General features: G+C 43.5%; 4 protein-coding genes across 4 annotated transcripts; 2 read left to right on the top strand and 2 right to left on the bottom strand.

Annotated features, from left to right (window-relative positions):
- The first annotated feature begins 558 nt into the window (after positions 1–558).
- Positions 559–3,029, top strand: LOC120711481 (dnaJ homolog subfamily B member 4-like). Its single transcript, XM_039997034.1, has 3 exons — positions 559–1,291; positions 1,651–2,060; positions 2,295–3,029. The coding sequence occupies exons 1-3, from the start codon at positions 1,124–1,126 to the stop codon at positions 2,746–2,748; spliced, it is 1,032 nt and encodes a 343-aa protein (XP_039852968.1). The 5' UTR covers positions 559–1,123; the 3' UTR covers positions 2,749–3,029.
- A 608-nt stretch (positions 3,030–3,637) lies between these two features.
- Positions 3,638–5,980, top strand: LOC120713881 (choline-phosphate cytidylyltransferase 2-like). The gene is made up of 8 exons (XM_039999848.1): positions 3,638–3,954; positions 4,463–4,576; positions 4,676–4,771; positions 4,909–4,951; positions 5,058–5,213; positions 5,303–5,371; positions 5,453–5,563; positions 5,636–5,980. The coding sequence occupies exons 1-8, from the start codon at positions 3,722–3,724 to the stop codon at positions 5,732–5,734; spliced, it is 921 nt and encodes a 306-aa protein (XP_039855782.1). The 5' UTR covers positions 3,638–3,721; the 3' UTR covers positions 5,735–5,980.
- A 200-nt stretch (positions 5,981–6,180) lies between these two features.
- LOC120713880 (secretory carrier-associated membrane protein 5-like) lies at positions 6,181–9,179 on the bottom strand. Its single transcript, XM_039999847.1, has 11 exons — positions 8,484–9,179; positions 8,285–8,347; positions 8,136–8,169; positions 7,933–8,055; positions 7,782–7,844; positions 7,604–7,697; positions 7,457–7,502; positions 7,215–7,282; positions 7,084–7,132; positions 6,888–6,953; positions 6,181–6,561 (listed from the first exon to the last, which is right to left on the bottom strand). Exons 1-11 carry the CDS (start codon positions 8,679–8,681, stop codon positions 6,529–6,531), a joined length of 837 nt encoding a protein of 278 aa, XP_039855781.1. The 5' UTR covers positions 8,682–9,179; the 3' UTR covers positions 6,181–6,528.
- Positions 9,180–9,726: 547 nt separating this feature from the next.
- LOC120711480 (NADH dehydrogenase [ubiquinone] iron-sulfur protein 6, mitochondrial-like) lies at positions 9,727–14,742 on the bottom strand. Its single transcript, XM_039997033.1, has 3 exons — positions 14,537–14,742; positions 10,158–10,242; positions 9,727–10,045 (listed from the first exon to the last, which is right to left on the bottom strand). The coding sequence occupies exons 1-3, from the start codon at positions 14,669–14,671 to the stop codon at positions 9,933–9,935; spliced, it is 333 nt and encodes a 110-aa protein (XP_039852967.1). The 5' UTR covers positions 14,672–14,742; the 3' UTR covers positions 9,727–9,932.
- Between the last annotated feature and the right edge of the window lie 4,842 nt (positions 14,743–19,584).

Below are 19,584 nucleotides of genomic sequence, written 5' to 3'. Positions count from 1 at the left end.
ATTACATGACACTACACCATTGTTAAAATAAGCTAAGTGGGATGATAAATGCACCATTTTAGCTAGTTAAGGGATTGATTTGCACCAAATGAAACATGAGGGATGAATGTCACACTTTAGCAATACTTAAAGGATGAAAAATACACTTTTGCCTTAAATTAAAACCATAGAAGAAGTTCCTATCACATCAGGTGTCTATTCGTAGCGAGTCATTTCTCACCAAAATCATTCTAGAAGTAGGGTAGTAAAATAGCTTGGAACACGTTAACACGCTTGTCACACGCTAATAGCATTCTAAAACGAGGATGTCGTTGTCTGTGGAAAAACAAGAGCATCCAGAAGTTCAGAACCACACAAAACAAGCGTCGGGGCCAGGTGGATCTCGTGGGCCCCACATGTCGGCCCCATTTGGGACGCCCCGGGATACGTTACCCCGATGGCGCGTAGCTATTTCTGTAAGCGGAAGCTGGGATTTGGGCCAATAATAGCCGCGTCTCCTCTGTTCCTTCTCCCTGTCGTCGACGTCCCTTCCGCCCGCTCCCTCCGCCTCCCAAGATCTCCTCCCTCCCCCCCCCCCCCCCGGCCGTCTCCGGCACCGGATTTCGTCGTCGCCTTGCCTTGACCCCTTCCCGGAACATCCATTCCCCGCTTCTTTATGCCAAGTTGCTGCCTGAGGCTTCGAGGCGCGATCTGTTTCTTGGTTTGATTCTGATCCGCCCCCCCCCCCCCCCCCCCCCCCCCCCGTATTGGAGCCGGAGCGCGGCGAAAGGTGGCCGCGCTGAGTTGGTTGCCGCTGGCGGTGGTCGTGGTGCGGCTCGGAGTGGGAGCGAGGCGGCGAAGTCTCCCTCTGATCCTGCGTGGGGAGTGGTGGGAAAGCGGGGTCAAAGGAGGCAGCTTTGTTGTTCCCCTTGCGTGTCCCCAACTCGCATTTGGGCGCTTCGCTTGTGATCCCACGCGGCTCTCGGGGAATTTTGATTGGATTACTGGTGGGATCGGCGCGAAGGAGGAGGCGGCGGCGCTTGGCGAATCCAGGAAGAGGATTTGATTGCGTCGGGAGGAGGTGGCGGTGCTGTTGCGGTTCTTCTTCTTCTTCTTGCTGTTGCGCTTGGCATGAGCGTGGGAGATGGGGACAGATTACTACAATGTGCTCAAGGTGAACCGGAACGCGACGGAGGAGGACCTCAAGAAGTCGTACCGCCGGCTGGTCATGAAGTGGCACCCGGACAAGAACCCCGGCGACGCCAAGAAGGAGGCCGAGGCCAAATTCAAGAAGATCTCCGAGGCCTACGAGGTATGGAATTGCACAGCATCTTTTTTACTTTACTTTACATCTCGGTGAAATTGCAGCACCCACGTAGCTTTCGATGCTAGTATTTCTATGGAATTTTTAGTAGATGACCTTTTGTTTTGTTTATCCTTGACCTTGTACTTACTACAAAGAAAGTGCATTCCAATGGTAGATTGGGGGATCATGATTTTTTTGTGCTAGGGAATTGGAAATGCCGCCAGAAATTTGTGTCAGTTGTGTGCATTGTGCTCTTTCAGGTGTGACAAAAAAATAATGTGGCAAAAAGAGCTGACAGTTAAACCTGCGAGACGAAGCTCTCAGCTTAAGACAGGTTTTGATGTTCAAATGTTGACTGCTTTCAGGTTTTGAGTGATCCCCAGAAGAGAGCGATATATGACCAATATGGCGAGGAGGGTCTGAAGGCCTCTGCAGATGGTGGTGGTTCCTCATCCATGAATGGGTCTGCCAACCAACGTTTCAATCCTCGCAATGCTGAAGATGTCTTTGCTGAGTTCTTTGGCAGCAGCAAGCCTTTCGAGAATATGGGGCGAGCTAAGTCAATGAGGTTCCAGACAGAAGGCGCTGGCACTTTTGGTGGGTTTGGTGGGAATGAGAACAAGTTCAGATCATACAATGATTCAGCCGGCACGAGTTCAAATCAGGCTCGGAAGCCACCGCCTGTGGAAACCAAACTGCTATGCACACTTGAAGAGCTGTATGCAGGTTCAACGCGCAAGATGAAAATATCCAGGAATGTTGTGAAGCCGAACGGGTAAGCATATATCTAGGTGGATTCAGACTGTTTGCAAACCTATGAAAGATTGAAAGCATGCTACTATATCCTTTATTTTGGGCTACAATAAAATGGTGACGGTGATTTTCAGTTACCTCATCTCTATATGGATTCACAAGGAAATCATAAACAACTAAAAGATGGTGATTTTAAGAGAATGCAGTCTGCCTTCGTCTCTTAGCTTACTTTTTACTCTCACTGTCTGTTAAACAGGCAAATAGGGACCGAATCTGAAATTTTGACAATTGATATAAAGCCTGGTTGGAAGAAGGGAACCAAGATCACATTCCCAGACAAGGGAAATGAGAATCCAAACCAGCTCCCTGCCGATCTCGTCTTTGTTATCGATGAGAAGCCCCATGATCTGTACACAAGAGAAGGCAACGATCTTCTAGTCCACCGGAAGATCGCTTTGGTGGATGCATTGGCAGGAACCACAGTCAATCTGAAGACCCTCGACGGGCGTGACCTGGTGATTAAGCTCACAGATGTGGTGACACCAGGGTATGAGCTTGCGATTGCAAAGGAGGGGATGCCTATTGTCAAGGAGAACGGGAGAAGAGGCAACCTGCGGATCAAGTTCGATGTCGATTTCCCTAAGAGGTTATCGTCAGAGCAGCGGCACAACATTAGGAAGGTTCTTGGAGGTCAAGCTCAGCAGCAGTGAACACACGTCAAAACACAACCCATCACCTGTCCCATAGTCCCCGCCGAGTGCAGACTAATTCAGATGTTCTTTTTCTTCAGCTGGCCTGTATGTTTAGTTCATTTTCCTTTGGGGTTATTTTCTGATCTTCTCCTTTATTGGGAAAATAGGATACTGGAGACCACATGTGTAATATAAAAGTTAAGTCTTTGTGCCTTCATTTACTGATTTCAGTGCCACGCTTGTCCAATCTCCTTTTCATGTAAATTCTATTGATTGAAGATAACAACCTGATATCAGAATTGTGCAACGATGAAGGTTGTAATCAGGGTATGGAGTTAAAAGAACTTTCTGAATCTTATCACTTAATATGTATGCTTTAACTGCATTACATCTGAAAAGTATCAAATGATTTGCCTTCAGTGCATGATTCTTTTTTCAAATGTGAGAAGCTACAAGATTGTTGCATCCTCTGCTTCCTTTTGCGGGCAAACAATACATTCCAATGCAACAACACCAGTGGGAACCAAGTCAGCATGGCCAGACGCTTAGCACTCCTGACAGGAAGGAGAAAAGGTTATGTTTTTTGGGTGAAATATCCGACAAAAATAGCCTATCAAACTTTTTTGAAATGTAAAGGATTTGCAGTAAATTTTGTCCATTCACCTGTAATTTTTTGGAAATGTGAAGGATTTGCATTAAATGTTTTTGAAAGCCAAAGAAATTCACCAATTTTACTAATGAATGATGCCACCCAACATGCGCATTTGTCAGCAGCATAAAGGACATGCCCGTTCCGTAAATAGCAACGGCCTCGCTCGAATTGTGGGTCCCACAGTATTCCGCCATCTAAAAACCGTCACTTTTTTCCATTCCACTGTTCCAGTCTGCCGGTCGTTATTTTCCCGCGTCCACCGAAACCGCTGCTGGCCTTTTCGTCGCCTGGAAGTCTCGACACGGACCGAAGCCATTGGAGCAGGATCGGCCAGCGCCAATGAAGCCGGCGGAGGACGCGGCCGTCCCGGAGACGGCGACGGCGGCGCAGACGGAGTGGTACGACCCGATGTCGCCGCCGGCGCCCCAGCAGCAGCAGCCGGCAGCGGAGGCTGTGGCGGGGACCTCGCCGTCGGTGAGCTCTGACGCGCGGCCTCTCAGGGTGTACGCCGACGGCATCTACGATCTCTTCCACTTCGGCCATGCGCGTGCGCTTGAACAGGCCAAGAAATCGTGAGACCCTCCTCACTTTGCTCTTGTAAATTCTGTGCCAACCCGATTACCTGGAGATTGTGTTACTTTTTCGCTGATTGCATCTTTTTGAAGGCGACCAGATTCCAGGAAATGTTGCTTTGTGGCCTTTAGATTGGTCCTTTTTCTTAATATTATATTTAGCCACATTTTTCTTTTTTTCGAACAATACTCTTCAATCATTTTTTCTATTTTTCCCCGAATAATCTTTAGCCACTTTTTGCTGAAAGATGATATCTTAATTTTACTGATTTTAGTTGGACATGGAAATTTATGTGAATGTGATCGAATACGAAGCCGCAAACTGCCATTTTCCTGAAAAGAGACGACTTTGATAGATTGATGTTCTTCCTTTTATGATGATTACAATTCATCATAAAAACTGACATTTTCCTTTTATGAAAACGCATTGCTTCTGAAAAAGATGGTTACAATTCATAATTCTAGTGTTCATTTTGTCTTGCATAATTCTCTGAATTTCTTTCTGCAGATTTCCCAACACCTACTTGCTCGTCGGTTGCTGTAGCGACGAGATCACCCATCGGTACAAAGGAAAGACCGTCATGACCGAGGACGAGCGCTATGAGTCACTTCGGCACTGCAAGTACTCCTCCACCTCCCCATTTTTCAGACACTCAGTAGTGCCACCGGCACTCATGAAAATGCTCTCTGACTATTTTGTTTCCCGGGCTGAAACTGAAAGGTGGGTTGATGAGGTTATACCGGATGCACCATGGGTGATCAATCAGGAGTTTATTGACAAGCACAACATTGACTATGTTGCGCACGACGCACTTCCGTAAGTGTATGTTTCCTTTGTTTTCTTTCCTCGAATACGCATGGGGGCTGCGTATCATTGTATTAAGAAGAGAAGATGTTTCTGTAGTTTGGCCAATTCATTTAAGGAAAGTAACTAACACAATGTGTTTGCTTCAGGTATGCTGACACAAGTGGAGCTGCCAATGATGTCTACGAATTTGTTAGGACTTCTGCATCTCCCCACTGTTTCGATTGAGCATCTAGGGATTAAGGGGCATCCTTTTCTAAAAAATGTGAGGGACTGCCTGATTTCTGCGTTTGTGCAGGTGAAAGCAATCGGAAAGTTCAAGGAGACCAAGCGCACCGAGGGCATCTCGACATCGGACATCATCATGAGGATCTTAAAGGATTACAACCAGTACATCATGCGGAATCTGACCCGCGGATACAGCCGCAAAGACCTCGGCGTGAGCTATGTCAAGGTGATCTATTCCTCCATGAAAAGCTGCTTCAGAAGACAAGAGAAAGAATAAAAACACTCAATTGTGCCATTTTATTTTAATATCATCAGGAGAAGCAACTGAGAGTGAACATGGGGTTCAGCAAGCTAAGGGAGAAGGTGAAGGAGCATCAAGAGAAGGTGATTATGGTTTGCAATTCTTTTGAGACAGATCTTAACATGGTTTGCAAAACCCTGATACTAGATGTGTTACATACGCAGTTTCACAGTGCGGCGAAGATAGCTGGAAGCAACCCCGTGGAGTGGATGGAGAATGCTGACCGTTGGATTGTTGGGTTCCTCGAAAAGTTTGAGGAAGGTTGCCACATGATGGTAAGAAAGCCACAAGGAATATGCAAGTGATCTCTGCAATTTGTGATCATGAAATGTATGTTAATTGGACAGGAAACTGCGATCAAAGATCGAATTCAGGAGGGGCTGAAGAGGCAAAGTAGGTCGGAGTCCAACCTTTCTGGTGGCTCCGGGGAGGACTCGGACTCATAATGTCCTGTAACATCTGGATCAAACTAGACAAAAGGAGAACTGAAGATCATATCCCTAAAGTTTGTGTTATAGCATGAGATCGATTAGCATGTTATTGTAGGGCATCAGGAAGATTTAGTTGTACCAGGAGATTGTGTACTATTTAGAGCAAACATATTTCTGTATGTAATCAGTTGTTGTTCCTCAGTTGAGCATCTGCATCTGGCATCCTGCATTGTATTGTTGCCAATTTTATAGAATTAGAGATGTGGAGAATATAATCCTTTTGTTCTGAATATGTTTGGGCCTGGCTATGTGCTACGCGGCCAACTGAATATTGTTCGTGCATTTCTCCTCTATTTTCTTTTTTCTAATTTATCGTACATTGGGCCCTAAAAATATATTTATTGGTATTGCCATAACAATACATTTCTCCTCTCTGTGAAGGCTTGTTTGCACCGCATACTGAATCAATCACTGAAAATTTAAATCAAGAGGATTCAGAAGTATTAAGTGGAGCAACACATGCTACCTTGACCATGGCTAACATCTGATCATAACATTTCCTTTGTACAACTCTGCAACTGATACTTTTGAGAGAGAGAAACTATTACAAGACAAATATAATGAGGTAGCCGTAAACTATATCAGTGTTATCTAAAATAACCTTATATAGTAATAATAGACCTAGACACAGCAAGAACTAGGCAGCAGCAAATTCATTATTTCCAATCTTGAACTTTCTGTTTTACACCCTGATATCGGTATCAGAGAAACTGCTTCTGTGGACAATTCTATCATCTCTTTGCTGGTCTTCACCTGTGCCCTCTGAAGTACATGTATACTCGCTGCAGAAGAAAACGGAATGATGTCAAGAAACCAGAACCACAAGTTTTTTTTTTTTATTTGTGTAGTCCAATCGGTAATGACACAGGATCGATGGGGGGATTTATAGTTGAAAGAGTATCCAATAATAGAAATTTGTTTGGTCACTACTGGAAAAAGGAAACAACAGTTTATTTAAAGTTAAGGATGAAAATCATGCACATTTGTCAAATCAGGAGTTTATAAACGAGTTTTTTTAAAATGGTTTATAAACGAGTTGGTAATGAGCAGAGAACAAAACAAGAAAGAGTTTGAAAGGAATGGAGGAAGAAATAGGCAGTAACCTAACCTCCAGCACCCAGATGCTTATAAGAGATTCCAAGGCAAAGAATACAAAGCCGATAAAATAAAGTACCTGCAATACTCCAAAAAGAGCAGCTATATATTAGTTCTATTGGAAGGGTTTCACTAGCTCAAAGGATCATGAACAATTTTTAGGAGGTAAAAATTATTTCAAAGAGTGAAATTAATTGAAGACAACTTACCCCGACCAACATATCTCCAGCCAAAACCTCAATTGCAACAAGAATGCCCCTGATTTAGGTAAAGAAACTGGAATGAGAATTATTGCAGAAGCAAACTCAGGGCAGAAGAGAACTTTACTGATTACACTTACGTAAGAGTTTTCCCCCTAAATATTATTGGAGGAGCAATTGCAGCAATGACACAAAACCCAACATGAATCTGGCAGGTAAGCCATTGTGATGCTCAGTATTTAGAATTCTATTATACAGGATCAGAAGATGTGGACTGGAAAATTATAGAATACGGATAGAAATTTTGCTGTTCTACCGTTCGTCAAAGATTTTCAGATTGAGATGTCTAACACAGGAAACAGCATTACACAAGTAAAATTACCGAGTAGAAGACGAAAAACTGGCCAAAGGTTACCACGCTGTCAGTTCTGGACAACAAAAGGCAGAGAAACTATGTTCAAGAAATTGTCCATACATAGAGCCATGTTTTATAACTGCTGAAACTTGGAATTATAGTTTGAAGAGAAACCTCATTGCACGGTACAGAGGCCTGTACCAAAGTATGTATGAAAGTGGACACCCAGACATCGCATAGATTACAGCAAGGAGGAAACTTACAATATCTGCAAATCAGAAAATCCATAAAGAAAAAAATGTGCATATAGACTGAAGATGATTGAGTGGATGACAATTGAGACATTTAGCACCTTCGCTGCGAATTGACTCAACTAAGACAGCGAAAAAGTTCCAAATGAGACATGCAATCAGTCCTGAAATTTTGGTTATACATGATGAGCCTTATGAAAATTTTAGTTATTCAAGGTGAAAAAAATTATCAATTGTGATCTCAAGTAGTACCTAGCCAACTAGCAAATGCCGTGTATTGTAGCTTCTGTGCATGGATTGGTATCTCATTGGCTATATCATGATGTATGATGGGATAGAACTCCGGCCAATTTCTCACTTCCACGGCGACACCGGCTGCATAGACAAATCCATCTTCAGTACCCTGACAAAATAGATCATGGTGAAGCTTAAAGAAAATGGTCTAGCGGATCTACCTCTGTTCATTGCATCCTCCCTTCGTTTGATATCCTGCAGCGAATCTCACACTTTTGAGAACTTGGTCATTAAACTTAAACACTTAGGACTAAAAATTCCAGGTCACTATGGAAGGGATTTGGCAAGGACGATCAATAGCCATTCTGACCTGTTCCCGGCGCTTCAAATCCTGCTCCCATGACAACAGCTCTCTCTCCTTCTTCTTTGGATCCTACACGCAACGACATGCCATAAGTTAAGACCAAATCATCATGCTTACATGCTATTCTTGAAGTAACACCCGGATTATGGAGCAGCATTAACCGTCCGTGCAAGAACAGCGAACAATTCAGCAATCAATAATATACCTCGAGGGGAGTGTCGATCGTGGCACCGTGCTTGCCACTTCCTCCAAAGCCTGCCGGGAGCCATGATTTCCTGGACGGTACAGAAGCTATCGTTGTTGCCAATGCTACATTCTGAAAGGTATTGTAGATGATCAGGTTGGCAGTGCTATGATGCTGCATGAACACCCTGCCTAAACACACGATGAGTGTTGCATGCATGAGACAGAACCCAAAAGAAATACAAGATCTGGCATTAGAGGCTTCCAGCAAATATCAATGAATCTTGAAACCAGATCAAAATGCAAGGAATTTTTACTAGAAATCAACATTTCCATCCAGGACAGGAGAAGGGCAAATTAAAATGGGGAGGAATTAGAACAAACAAATCGAGCATGCAACTCAAGACAATGTTGGTACAAGACCATTAAACGCATGGCTTCTTGAACAAGACGTTAGGAAATGTCTCAACGGAAACAACAAGAATTGGACCCTAAAGAATATGAAGAACAAAAAAGTTGACTCGGGGAAATACCGCGGTAGGATTGATATTTTCATCATCGGATGGATTTGTGTTACGAGGCATGGAGAAGAGATCACTTTGGTCTAAATAAATCCTTGCCTCTTCTGGGACGACCCGAGGAATCTGAGTGGCAACTGGCAATTGATTTTTGTGTGGCCAGTGAAAGGAAGTTATTTTCAGTTAATGGATGTTTTTGCACTTTGGTCCTTGCCAGAGTCTAGTTGTTCCCAAATTTACCCCTCGACCGGCAGGCTTTGGCATTTCCTCTTTCCAGCGCTACTGCCTACTAGGCAAGGGCAGCAAGTGTAGCCAATAGTTCAGAAAGAAAAAAGGGTTTGCAATGGAATAGTTTTTTTTTGTAATCAACAATACCTACTTGGCTACATCACACTGCACTCCTCTTCTTCTGAATTTTGAAAGGCGTTGCAAATGGCCGGATATCAGAAAAACATGACCACCATGGAAGGAAGTAGAAGGCTGAAACATGACAACCCAGCAGACTGCGTTATAGACCCCACATGTATTTGCGGTCATTTGTCATGCAATTGTTTTTGAAGATCACAGAGAAAGTACATGACTGATGCACAGTGGATCATTGCGATCAGCTAAGCTGGCTCAGCGAGGAAACTGTTTGTGTTTGGATCTGGATCTCCAGAAAAAGGACAAACAAATCTTTGGGTCTAAACTGCTCTCTCAATCAATTGCATGCCTTCCTGGTCCAGAAATGAGATACAACTTTGCATGGATTCAAAAAATGGCAAAGAATTCAACAGTAGAAAACCATTCCACAGTTAACATTGGATTATTATAAGTCATCCGGGAAAAAGACGACCATCGAAGGTAATATTGACATCAAGCACAGTACAGAGTATACTAGCAGAACATTGCGAAACAAATGTGGATGCAATAACTCCAAACTTCCGCATTGTAAAAGGGAGTATCTTCTCTACTTAGTGATGGTGAACTTGAACGTAACGGAGACCGCAGTACTTGCACACATTAGGTGCCGCCAGATCAAGGCAGATATACTCAATTGGGTGGCCAAGGCCAACACCTTCAGCAGCTGAAACAACACAGCAAGTGTAGGGTATGTCAGTTTGCATAAAATGGATGATCATGTTAGTGAGAATATGTAGAGATGAGTAGAGTTTGCGTGGTTCAGCTTTGTTGCCTACCCCCTTCACAGACAGCAATGCGACCATCAACCTTGATTGGAGGTACTTCGTTGATCAGTTCCATTGGTGACTTCTTGCTCGTGTCCTACAACAAATAAAATGAATGATGGAAAATAATTAAGAAGAAAAGTAGAAAAATGATTTGTAGGCCGGGGGGGGGGGGGGGGGGGGGGGGGACAAAACAAAGTCTGCAACTACAGCAAATACCATATGAATCAATGAGCTACGCTATGTCATGATCTCACAATGGCAAACTGAACAAGGACTCAAGTATTCAGGTGGCAAGACTCTTCGCTTTACTTGCCATTACAAACAAAACAATGACTTACTGATGCTACCCGCCAGATAAAGATACAGATCCTGGGCGTAGCTCCAAATTTCAAGGACAACGGGAACTACAGAAGTAATAATTCATTTCTGATAGTCTTTTTTTCCTAATAACCAGGAACGATGGTCTTTTGTCACACCCTGAAATTTTTGAATTTCAGGATGTGATTAAAATTAAAAATAAAACAACAATTTTCTCACAATTTTAAAATTTTCTCAACATTTATTTTTCTTCACAGAGAATTTAGTATAAAAGAAAATAAATATTGGTTGTTTTTTTCAAATTAAATGATGTTGTTCTTCTAGTGATGCATTCATGTCACATGCATAGTGTTGTTGAGTGTGAAAACCTTTCAAAATGTGTTCTATCATCAAAAGTTCTTCCCGGGAATTTTCCGGATTTTTCCGGATTCTTTTCCCATTTTCCCTAGAGCAAACTCTAATTTTTAGAGGCTCTTCGAAATCTTCTCATGAGCTCCAAATATTTTATTTGAGTTCGTTAGGTCCCAATATATTTCTAGGATTTTTCCTAGAATTTTCGGGCCATTTGGAATATTTTTGGGACTTTAAATATGAATTCTAGATTTTTCTAGAATTATTTTAATTTCGAAAATAATTAATTCCGAATTTTAAATGGGCTAAGCCTATCAAAAGTACATAAATCTTTAATGGACCTCAAGGGCCTATTCGTGTGTTCCCTAATGGGCTAAAGACACGTAAAGCCCATTAGCATGGGAGGGAGGTTTAGTACCACATTGCTAGTTGATGTGGGATGGTGAGACTTTTCTCCCTATATATTAAACCAACCTCTCATGGCAACTCCACACAAAAATATAGACTACCCATAGGGAGGCTCCTTGTTTGGGAATCCCTAAAATAATCTTTTCCCCAGAATCCCACCATCCTCCGCATCCGTGCATCTCCGGTGAAATCCGACACCACCCTAGTGCTAAGCTCGTCGTCCTCTTCGTCGTGGTGTCTTCCTTCTCGCGAGTCGTCGCCATTTCGCTGTCGACCCCGTGCCTTCTCCTCGACAAGTTCACCACCCCAGAGTTTCGCAAGGTAGCAAGGAAGCTCTCCGACTTTTTTTTCCCCTTGCTTGTGGGCCCCCACCATGCCGACCAACTGTGCCTGCCTGCTCATGTTGGCAAAGTCCACCTCGGCCTCCTGCTCACGTTGCCTGCACCGTATGAAGCCCTAATCCCTAAGCCCCTGCGCCCCTGCTTTGTGCGCCTTGCGAAACCAGCCACCCCAGCGCCTTCTTCCTTGCCCTGCTGCGTCTGCACCCCCTACTCGCGAGGGGCACCAGCAGCGCCGCCGCACCCCACGACCTTCTCTGCTGCACATGGAAGCGACCAGCCCTGCGTGTTGCCGCCCCCGCAGCGCAGCCGTGTGCGCCTCCCTGCGTGTCGCCCTCCCGAGCGCCACCACAGGAGCCATCGTCGATCGCTGCCACGCCTCCTGGCACTGCGTGCCCTGGTGCCCGCGCAGCCTTGGTCTAGCGAGAAGGCCGGAGCAGACCCCCGCCGCAACCTTTCGGTCCCTAGTTGGATGGTCACGTTGCGTCTCAGCACAAGTATAGTACAAACCCCAAGCTCTCTTAGTTTTAACATTTTAACTCCGTTTTAGTTCGCTTTCGTTGCGTTAGCTTTATTTTAGCATGAGCTATAGCTTAGTAGTGCTGTTGCGTCGTAGTTCCTGTTTTTAAAATAGATTTAGAATCAATTTGATTAATATCTATTTCAACTAGTTTTTCAGATTAAAAGCTAATTAGAGTTGTACACCGATTTTCATAATTAATGTTAATTGGATTAATACAAATATAAATGTTTCTTTTAATGTAACTTGATTAGTTCAAATCACATATCTTAAAGTTTTACGCTAGATGCTCACAACACTCTTTTATTTGCTAGTTAAATAGTTAACCAGTTTAATTCATACTAAAAATTGATAAATAAAATGTGACTAAATTTACTCGCCTTTACAAATATAAATCAATATGATTTAGTTAATATGGATATTTCTTTCAGATATCATTTACATGTGTTTCCTAATTAAAATAAATCAAGCTTATAGTTTTCTGTTCGGTTATAATATAAATCTTCCGATAGCTGTTTCTTTTCAACCGTAGCTTCGTTTTCCGTGTTTCTTGCGTTTTCGTAACCGTAGCCGTGAGCCCTATCCTTTAGTACGTTCTTTTAAGCCTTTCTTTTGTTTTGGTGTACTGTTCTTAGTTGTACTTTGTTGTTTGCTTTGTATGTTGCCCAATGTTTGCTTCGAGTAGAAGGGTCGTTGTTTGAAGCTTGAAGAATCAAGAATTGCAAGTGAGCAAGAGCTGAAGAGCAGTAAGAGTAGCTTTTCGTTGGAGAAAGACAAGTGACCCTAACCATACTTCTATCTATACTTTATTTACAAGATGATATGATTTAATTGGAACATGGAGAACCACCCAAGAAAACAGTACAACCACAATACTATATGGTTCTGGTCTTGGCTGATTAATTAGAGACTCTAGCTTGTGACAATCTTACCGAAAGGGCAAGAGGGGATGCATCGACGGGGTATAGCTCGATCCTCTTGGGGCAATTGGTATTGTTTAATGGTCCTTTGGCAAGGTACCACCTTATTAGGACAGTGTTATGACCGCTTTGACTTGAAACCTTAACGGATTGTCATAGGTTAGGGAATCTTTGTAAACGCCTCGTAGCGTCCCTATGCAATCACACCTCGGAAGTGTGGTATTGTTTCTAGCTAGCACATTGCGTGGTTGGGTTCAAAATTCTTCGGAACTTTTACGCGAATTGTGGTGAAAGTGTACAACCTCTGCAGAGTTAAAACTAACCGGTTAGCCGTGCTCACGGTCAAGAGCGGCTTGGACCCTCACATGATTAATAAACTTAAAGATGGATATAAATCATTTTCTGATTATTTCTTGTGGCCTTGCTGAGTACCAACCATAAGTGTACTCACCCTTGCTTACTGCTGCTCAGAAGGAGAAAGTTGTGGTGAAGTCTTTTGGAGACGTTGCTGAGTTCTAGGCGTACGCAACCCCCAGTCGATTGCCTGTTAAGTTTGGAGCCTTCGTTTCCAGGATAAGCTGTAAACTCTGATAGTCTTTTATTTGTTTTAGTTCTCTTTTTCATGATACTGTACTGATTATTCACTTATGATGTCTCTATATATATGAAACTTGATCCTAGCATACATATAGTTATGCATTCGGTTTTGTCCTTAAAACCAGGTGTGACATCTTTACTCCACTCAACAGGTTGTCCTTTTCTCTTCGAGATTGTTGGTTCTAGCTAATGAAAAGACTTTCAGAGAAAGCACACGTCACAACTCCGCAGCATTTACAAAATCCAAATACATAGTGCATTAAGATGGTAGTTTCCTTAGGAGCCAAATAAGGAGAGCTGAACTCTAATCCAAGGATAACTGAAGTCCGCAGATCTATATGAAACAAACCTTTACTTCAGAAAACGATGATTGTACCCCAAAAAAAAAAATGGTGGAACCATGCATGATAAACACGATGTCATATGGAATTAATGGAAGCTCTGCGTGCCACATCTGCAAGCCAGTAACATAACCCTAGCACCCAACTCATGGGCATCAAAGTACACTTGAACATTTCACCACTGAGCAAGAACATGAGATAATTAGCATCTCAGAAGATATGCTAGCAACACGATGACGCCTAGTAAATCTATAACACAAGACCTGCAGATCTAGCACGGAACAGACAGAAACATCAACATGAAACATACATTGCACAGCCTGTAACAACAAACTCGATGGTCAGGGTCTCGCTCAAGCGCATCAAAATGTCTCTACAACGCCGAGGTCGACCTAAACTAAAAAAAATGACAGATAAACTAACCAGCGCCAGCAGCTACACACAGAGCCCAGCCGCATGCGGAACCTTCAAGGCGCTACCTTTCCCGCCGAATCGGGCAAGACCCGCGCGGAAATGATCTGGATTCGCGAGGCCAAGGCGGATCGGAATCTAGAGACTGGGTGGGGGGGGGGCGAGGAGGGGGGCGGATATATACCTGCATCCACTTGGCGGTGTGGCTGCCGACGACGGCGGCGGCGCCGACGGCCTTCTCGGTGGAGAGGCCCCGCGCGCCGGCGGGGGCTAGGGTCTTGAGGAGCACCGGGAGCAGCCTCCGCGTCGCGGTCGCCATGGCTGGACAAGGTTGCGAGACTGGGGAATTCGGGGAAGGAACGACGAGGAGGAAGGAAAGGGGAGGGGCCCTTTTTCTCCGGATTTGGGCTATCGGATTAAGCCCGGCCCATTTAGGCCCAAACTATAGGCCCTGTTGATGTGGGCTTCTCATGCTGGGCTGGTAATATGTCGGAGATGTGGTGGAATGTATAAAAGGGCCCAGTTGATATGTTTGATTTCTCACAATACAATGCAAGGTGCTTAACAACGAGTGCTTATGCGAAAGGGGTGTAGCCTAGCAGTTACCAGAACCTCGATAGCATCCGAGGTCTTGGGTTCGACTTTCTATGGGAGCGAATATTTTGGGATTTAGTGGCGTTATGCATTTAGTGGTAAGCGATATTCCCGTCGACAGCGAGACGCCATGAAATGCTAAGCACTGAAACAACGAATTCTCGAGTGCAGTGCATTTGCCTACATTTACAAGTGGTTGACAAAACAGGGTGCATATAAATTCTAGACCAAAATGTTATGACGCTCAGTCACCACTGTGCTCTATGCTCTAAATCATATTCAGATGCTGCAGCCGGCTGAGATCACATGCAAAAGGACGGACACTGTTTCCCGGAAGAAGTTCCTTCCATCCTTATTACTCCACTGCCGAGACAACTCTGCACTTGTTTGTAACCTCAATGCATCAGCTTGAAGCATTCAGTATTTGCCGTGCCCAAGAACTTCAGGTTACAGCACTCACAACTTGGGCTAGAATATTGTCTCTCTTTCTGAAACCCTCCTGGTGGCAATGAATCGGTTGCTGCGCTGGTCTCGGTCTCCTGCATGACTCATCTCCGTTCCTGTTGCTGCGACCACCAAGGCATCAAATTGAGGAGAGGATCACGGCAGCCTCCTGCAGCAACACCCAAACATTTCGATCTCTCGTGATCAGATCACGCCTCGCAGTTTTTTCAGGTCAATTTGGTCCTATTTGGACTTGTGCTTGTCCTCAAGTTAGCTCATCTCGTCGCGCACGCACATGCGGACAAGTCCGCGACAAGTGGACCGGATCTCGACCGGTTTCACATGTCAGTGACTCGTTATGCGCAAAAGGGTTTCCCCGACTACTGATTACCATACGTGTACTACTGCTCGAAGTTGCGAAGGTAATTGTAATCGTGTCGTTACAATATTAACCGCTCTTGGACTTCGATATCATCACCGGGTAATTAACCGTTGGAAGATCAGGGTCACTTTGCCCCAGAGGATCTGATGTAGAGTGGCTCAAGGGCGACGATGCAAGTGCCCAGTTGTTATCATGCATGCACCTAAGCACTTGTTTAAGTGGCCGGCCACATGCTTTGAGGTGCTGGGGAGGAGCTTGGAATAATCCCGTGTCATGGTTCAGAGTGGGGGGCTTTTCTCTATTCAAATCCTGCTGCCACTGGGTGGACGACTGCCTGCACATTGGTTGGAGAGTATGTTAATGGGGTTGGTTGAATCTATCCAGGCCTTGGGGTGCTGAACCTGAACTGCTCACTGAGGTGAGCTGAATAGGGATCTTTACACTGCCACCCGTTGAGCACACACTTGACTGCATTTGTGGATCTTTACACACTTGACTGCATGCGCCAAGGCAGTGCTAGTTTGATTCATGTACTGTTAATCAAAAAAAGTTTGGTTGTGATGAAGCCAAGTATTTAAGCTAGGCGCATAGTCTTTATCCAATTATCCTGATCCCAAAGTTGAGCATATATGTAGCCACATAGGGTAGGGACAAGGTGACAAACAAGTGAGGCTGTGTTTAGATGAGGGGAGAAGGGAGTGAAAAAGTCACATCAGTCACTGTAGCATACTGTAGCACTTTTCGTTTGTTTGTGGTAAATATTGTCCTACCATGACCTAACTAGACTCAAAAGATTCGTCTCGCAACGTACATCAAAACTATGCAATTAGTTTTTTTATTTAACTACATTTAGTACTCCATGCATGAGTTATTTGCTATATTTAATATTTCGATGTGATAGAAGATGTGATGGATGTGATGGAAAATTTGGAAATTTTGTGGGAACTAAACACACCCTGAGCAGCAGAGGGAACGAAAAGGGCGGGAAAGAAAGCCTTTGTTTTTGGCCTTTGGAGGCCGTAAAGAAATGATTCATGTGTAATACAGACAAGGCTAATCTCTGGTAGAATATTTGTCACCTTTCCCTGTGCAAGATTTGCAGTGATCCTCTCTCAACTGGAATTCAAGCTCCATCTCTTCCTCAAATAGAAAAAGGAGATGCAACACTTTTTTTTACCATCTGTGATAAAAAGAAATATTACAGCTAATTTATGCCATTTTCATTCACACAATCAAACGTATTTTGGGGTTGAGGGCTGTAAATTTGTTCTGTTAGAAGAGGTGTAATTTTGTCGGCAGTGTACAAGTAAAACCGTCACATGAGCTCGCTGTAAAAAAAAATGGAGCTAGAGTACAAAGTCAAACAGGCCAGGATCCATGACCTTGTTTGGTTTTGCAAGAATACTAGCGCGCACATTTCTCAAAAAAAGAATCTCGCATGCATGTTGTATTAAATGAAGTCAATTTGCAAAAAAATTTAGGAATGGGTGTAACTTTTCACGACGAATCTAATGACAGTAATTATTCGATAATTAGCTGTAGTGATGCTACAGTAACCATACTCAAATCAAGCAGTCAAAGGCCTCATTAGATTCTTCAGGGTCACTAGCGCGGGGGTTTGAAGTTGATTTTGTAAACTGACTTTGTTTAACACCATAATTAGTAGTCAAAATTATTTACTATTCACTAGCGCTATCTTTCCAACCCAACCAAACAAGGCCCATGTAGCCGATGCGAGCATGAGCACTGTACGCCGAACAAAAGCTGCCACGATTTTGTCAGTTAAAGCTTTTGGAATCACTACAACAGTGAAGAAGAAAAGCTAAGGTGTAGGATGCAGTGGAGGAAATTGTTCAGGGTACCAGCTGTCCAGCTCAACCACGTCATTCCTGTTTCCCAGCCTTTTTTACAACTGTAAAAGTGACGCCATCAGGTCGATTTATCCCCCACGTACATGAAGAAGATGCAATGAGAAACTCACATGAGCAATTTTGGTAAGATGAAATGGCGACAAAAGGTGATGTGCAAGTGTCTTGACTCTTGACTACGTATAGGATTCAAAGCTTCACATCAACGTCACGGGTACTCCTAACTTTGGTGCTCGTGAAAGCCATGGATAGTTGGACACAAGTTTAGGAGTGATCGGCAGTCGGCGCCAGAATTTTTTCGCATTTTGGTAAGATAGTTAAGACGTTGCTAAAGTCTGAACTCTAAACCAAATGACGGAAGGGCTAAAAAATATTTCTCTGTCTAGCTGAACTATAAACCAAGCACACCATTGTTGGCCACCTCTTCTTTTCAAAAAAATTATTGGCCACCTCTCTGCTGCTGCTACAGGTTTGCAGCTTCTTCATGGACCTCTCTCTCTCTCTCTGCATCCGGACACGAGGACATGGGCCCAATCCTTTATTTTGTTTTGGGGGAAGTACATAGCTTCCTTCCAAGTTGATGTGCCCGTGTGCGCTGTTTGGCACAGAATCCACGATTGATAGGGTCACCGCAAACAACTCTCCAGTTGAAATTAGAACAGAACAGATACCTCTTGTACTGCTTCACCCAATCTCATGCAGTGAGTACAACCTCCGCACAAAATCTGAGAAATTTTGTTGGATGATCAGTAAATGATGTTAACTAGTGTACGCATGTTTTTAGAACTAGGAAACACAAAACATGAACTTAAAACTAAAAGTGCTAAACCACCAAGCCATCAAGTGTTCAACAACAAGGACACAAGCATGCACCTAAAATCGTGGAGCAAAGCCAGGAATCCCTCTGCCAAACGTTGAAACAAGGAGATGAAAACCGGGTCGGAATCATGAAAGGAGAAAAGGTTCGGCAGGAAGGAGGGGGGAGAGAGACTTACTTGCCAGCTTGCTGGGAATGGGTTGGAGTGGACAGTCTAAACCCTACTGATGTACACTACCCTCTCAAATCCAGCCTACTGAAACTGATGTGACCTTAACCCCTAGTTACAGAGCTCGGCTGTGTTTAGATCCGTAAAATAGTGGTAAGAAGGGTCACATCGGACACTGTAGCACACTGTAGTACTTTTCGTTTGTTTATGGTAATTATTGTCCTACCATGACCTAACTAGGCTCAAAAGATTCGTCTCGTCGTGTACATCAAAACTATGCAATTAGTTTTTTTATTTACCTATATTTAATACTTCATGCATGAGGCAAAAAATTTTGATGTGATAGGTGAATAGTGAAGTTTGGATTGAGAAATTTTGGAACTAAACACAGCCCTCCTTGTCTTTTTGGCAAAAGCGTGTATACAGCCTATATATGCCAGCCTATTAATCCTTTTTTAGTGTAGATGCTATAGCAGCACATGCAATTTAGGTTATGTGCTGGTGATCTCTTGTGGATCAAAGCTGGAAGGAGGTGCCAAATTTTCCTCTTTCACTTTCTTTTTGTATGTTTCCCCTTGCTCTCCCCATGCATTGGTTTTACAAATGACACATAAATATATATGATATGATGCCCTGTAAGTCTATAAATATGTATAAAAAATGCACACCGAAATTCGGAATGAGAATTATCACGGTTCTTAAAACAAATCCCCACTCCACTCGAATAATATAACGATGGTAATAATTTGAAGAATAAAAAAATCAAAATGAGAAATTACCAAGAAATTTCAGAATTTTAGTCCCAATTCGTGAAACTTTTTAGAATCTGACACCATAAATTCTGAAAGGTTTATAAATTGAGATCCAAATTCTGATTTTTTTTTAAAATTACCAGCAAGTCCACGCTCACGGCCCCACAACAAACTACCACTGCCACTAAAGAAACCCGCAGGACACA

Source organism: Panicum virgatum, chromosome 6K, assembly GCF_016808335.1.
Source record: "Panicum virgatum strain AP13 chromosome 6K, P.virgatum_v5, whole genome shotgun sequence".
NCBI lineage: Eukaryota > Viridiplantae > Streptophyta > Magnoliopsida > Poales > Poaceae > Panicum > Panicum virgatum.
This window is presented reverse-complemented; position numbering and strand designations above follow the sequence as displayed.

What these genes read in the sequence shown, in the direction of transcription:
- LOC120713880 (XM_039999847.1), bottom strand. Translation starts at nt 8,681, where the DNA reads ATGCATGCAACACTCATCGTGTGTTTAGGCAGGGTGTTCATGCAGCAT. An exon ending in CCTCTGTACCGTGCAATGAG is followed by an intron (nt 7,503 to 7,603) that starts GTTTCTCTTCAA and finishes TTTGTTGTCCAG; the next exon opens with AACTGACAGCGTGGTAACCT. An exon ending in CTGGAGATATGTTGGTCGGG is followed by an intron (nt 6,954 to 7,083) that starts GTAAGTTGTCTT and finishes GGAGTATTGCAG; the next exon opens with GTACTTTATTTTATCGGCTT.
- LOC120711480 (XM_039997033.1), bottom strand. Translation starts at nt 14,671, where the DNA reads ATGGCGACCGCGACGCGGAGGCTGCTCCCGGTGCTCCTCAAGACCCTA. An exon ending in ACACCGCCAAGTGGATGCAG is followed by an intron (nt 10,243 to 14,536) that starts GTATATATCCGC and finishes TATTTGTTGTAG; the next exon opens with GACACGAGCAAGAAGTCACC. An exon ending in CATTGCTGTCTGTGAAGGGG is followed by an intron (nt 10,046 to 10,157) that starts GTAGGCAACAAA and finishes GTGTTGTTTCAG; the next exon opens with CTGCTGAAGGTGTTGGCCTT.
- LOC120713881 (XM_039999848.1), top strand. Translation starts at nt 3,722, where the DNA reads ATGAAGCCGGCGGAGGACGCGGCCGTCCCGGAGACGGCGACGGCGGCG. An exon ending in GAGTCACTTCGGCACTGCAA is followed by an intron (nt 4,577 to 4,675) that starts GTACTCCTCCAC and finishes TGAAACTGAAAG; the next exon opens with GTGGGTTGATGAGGTTATAC. An exon ending in TCGGCGTGAGCTATGTCAAG is followed by an intron (nt 5,214 to 5,302) that starts GTGATCTATTCC and finishes TAATATCATCAG; the next exon opens with GAGAAGCAACTGAGAGTGAA.
- LOC120711481 (XM_039997034.1), top strand. Translation starts at nt 1,124, where the DNA reads ATGGGGACAGATTACTACAATGTGCTCAAGGTGAACCGGAACGCGACG. An exon ending in AGATCTCCGAGGCCTACGAG is followed by an intron (nt 1,292 to 1,650) that starts GTATGGAATTGC and finishes GACTGCTTTCAG; the next exon opens with GTTTTGAGTGATCCCCAGAA. An exon ending in AATGTTGTGAAGCCGAACGG is followed by an intron (nt 2,061 to 2,294) that starts GTAAGCATATAT and finishes TCTGTTAAACAG; the next exon opens with GCAAATAGGGACCGAATCTG.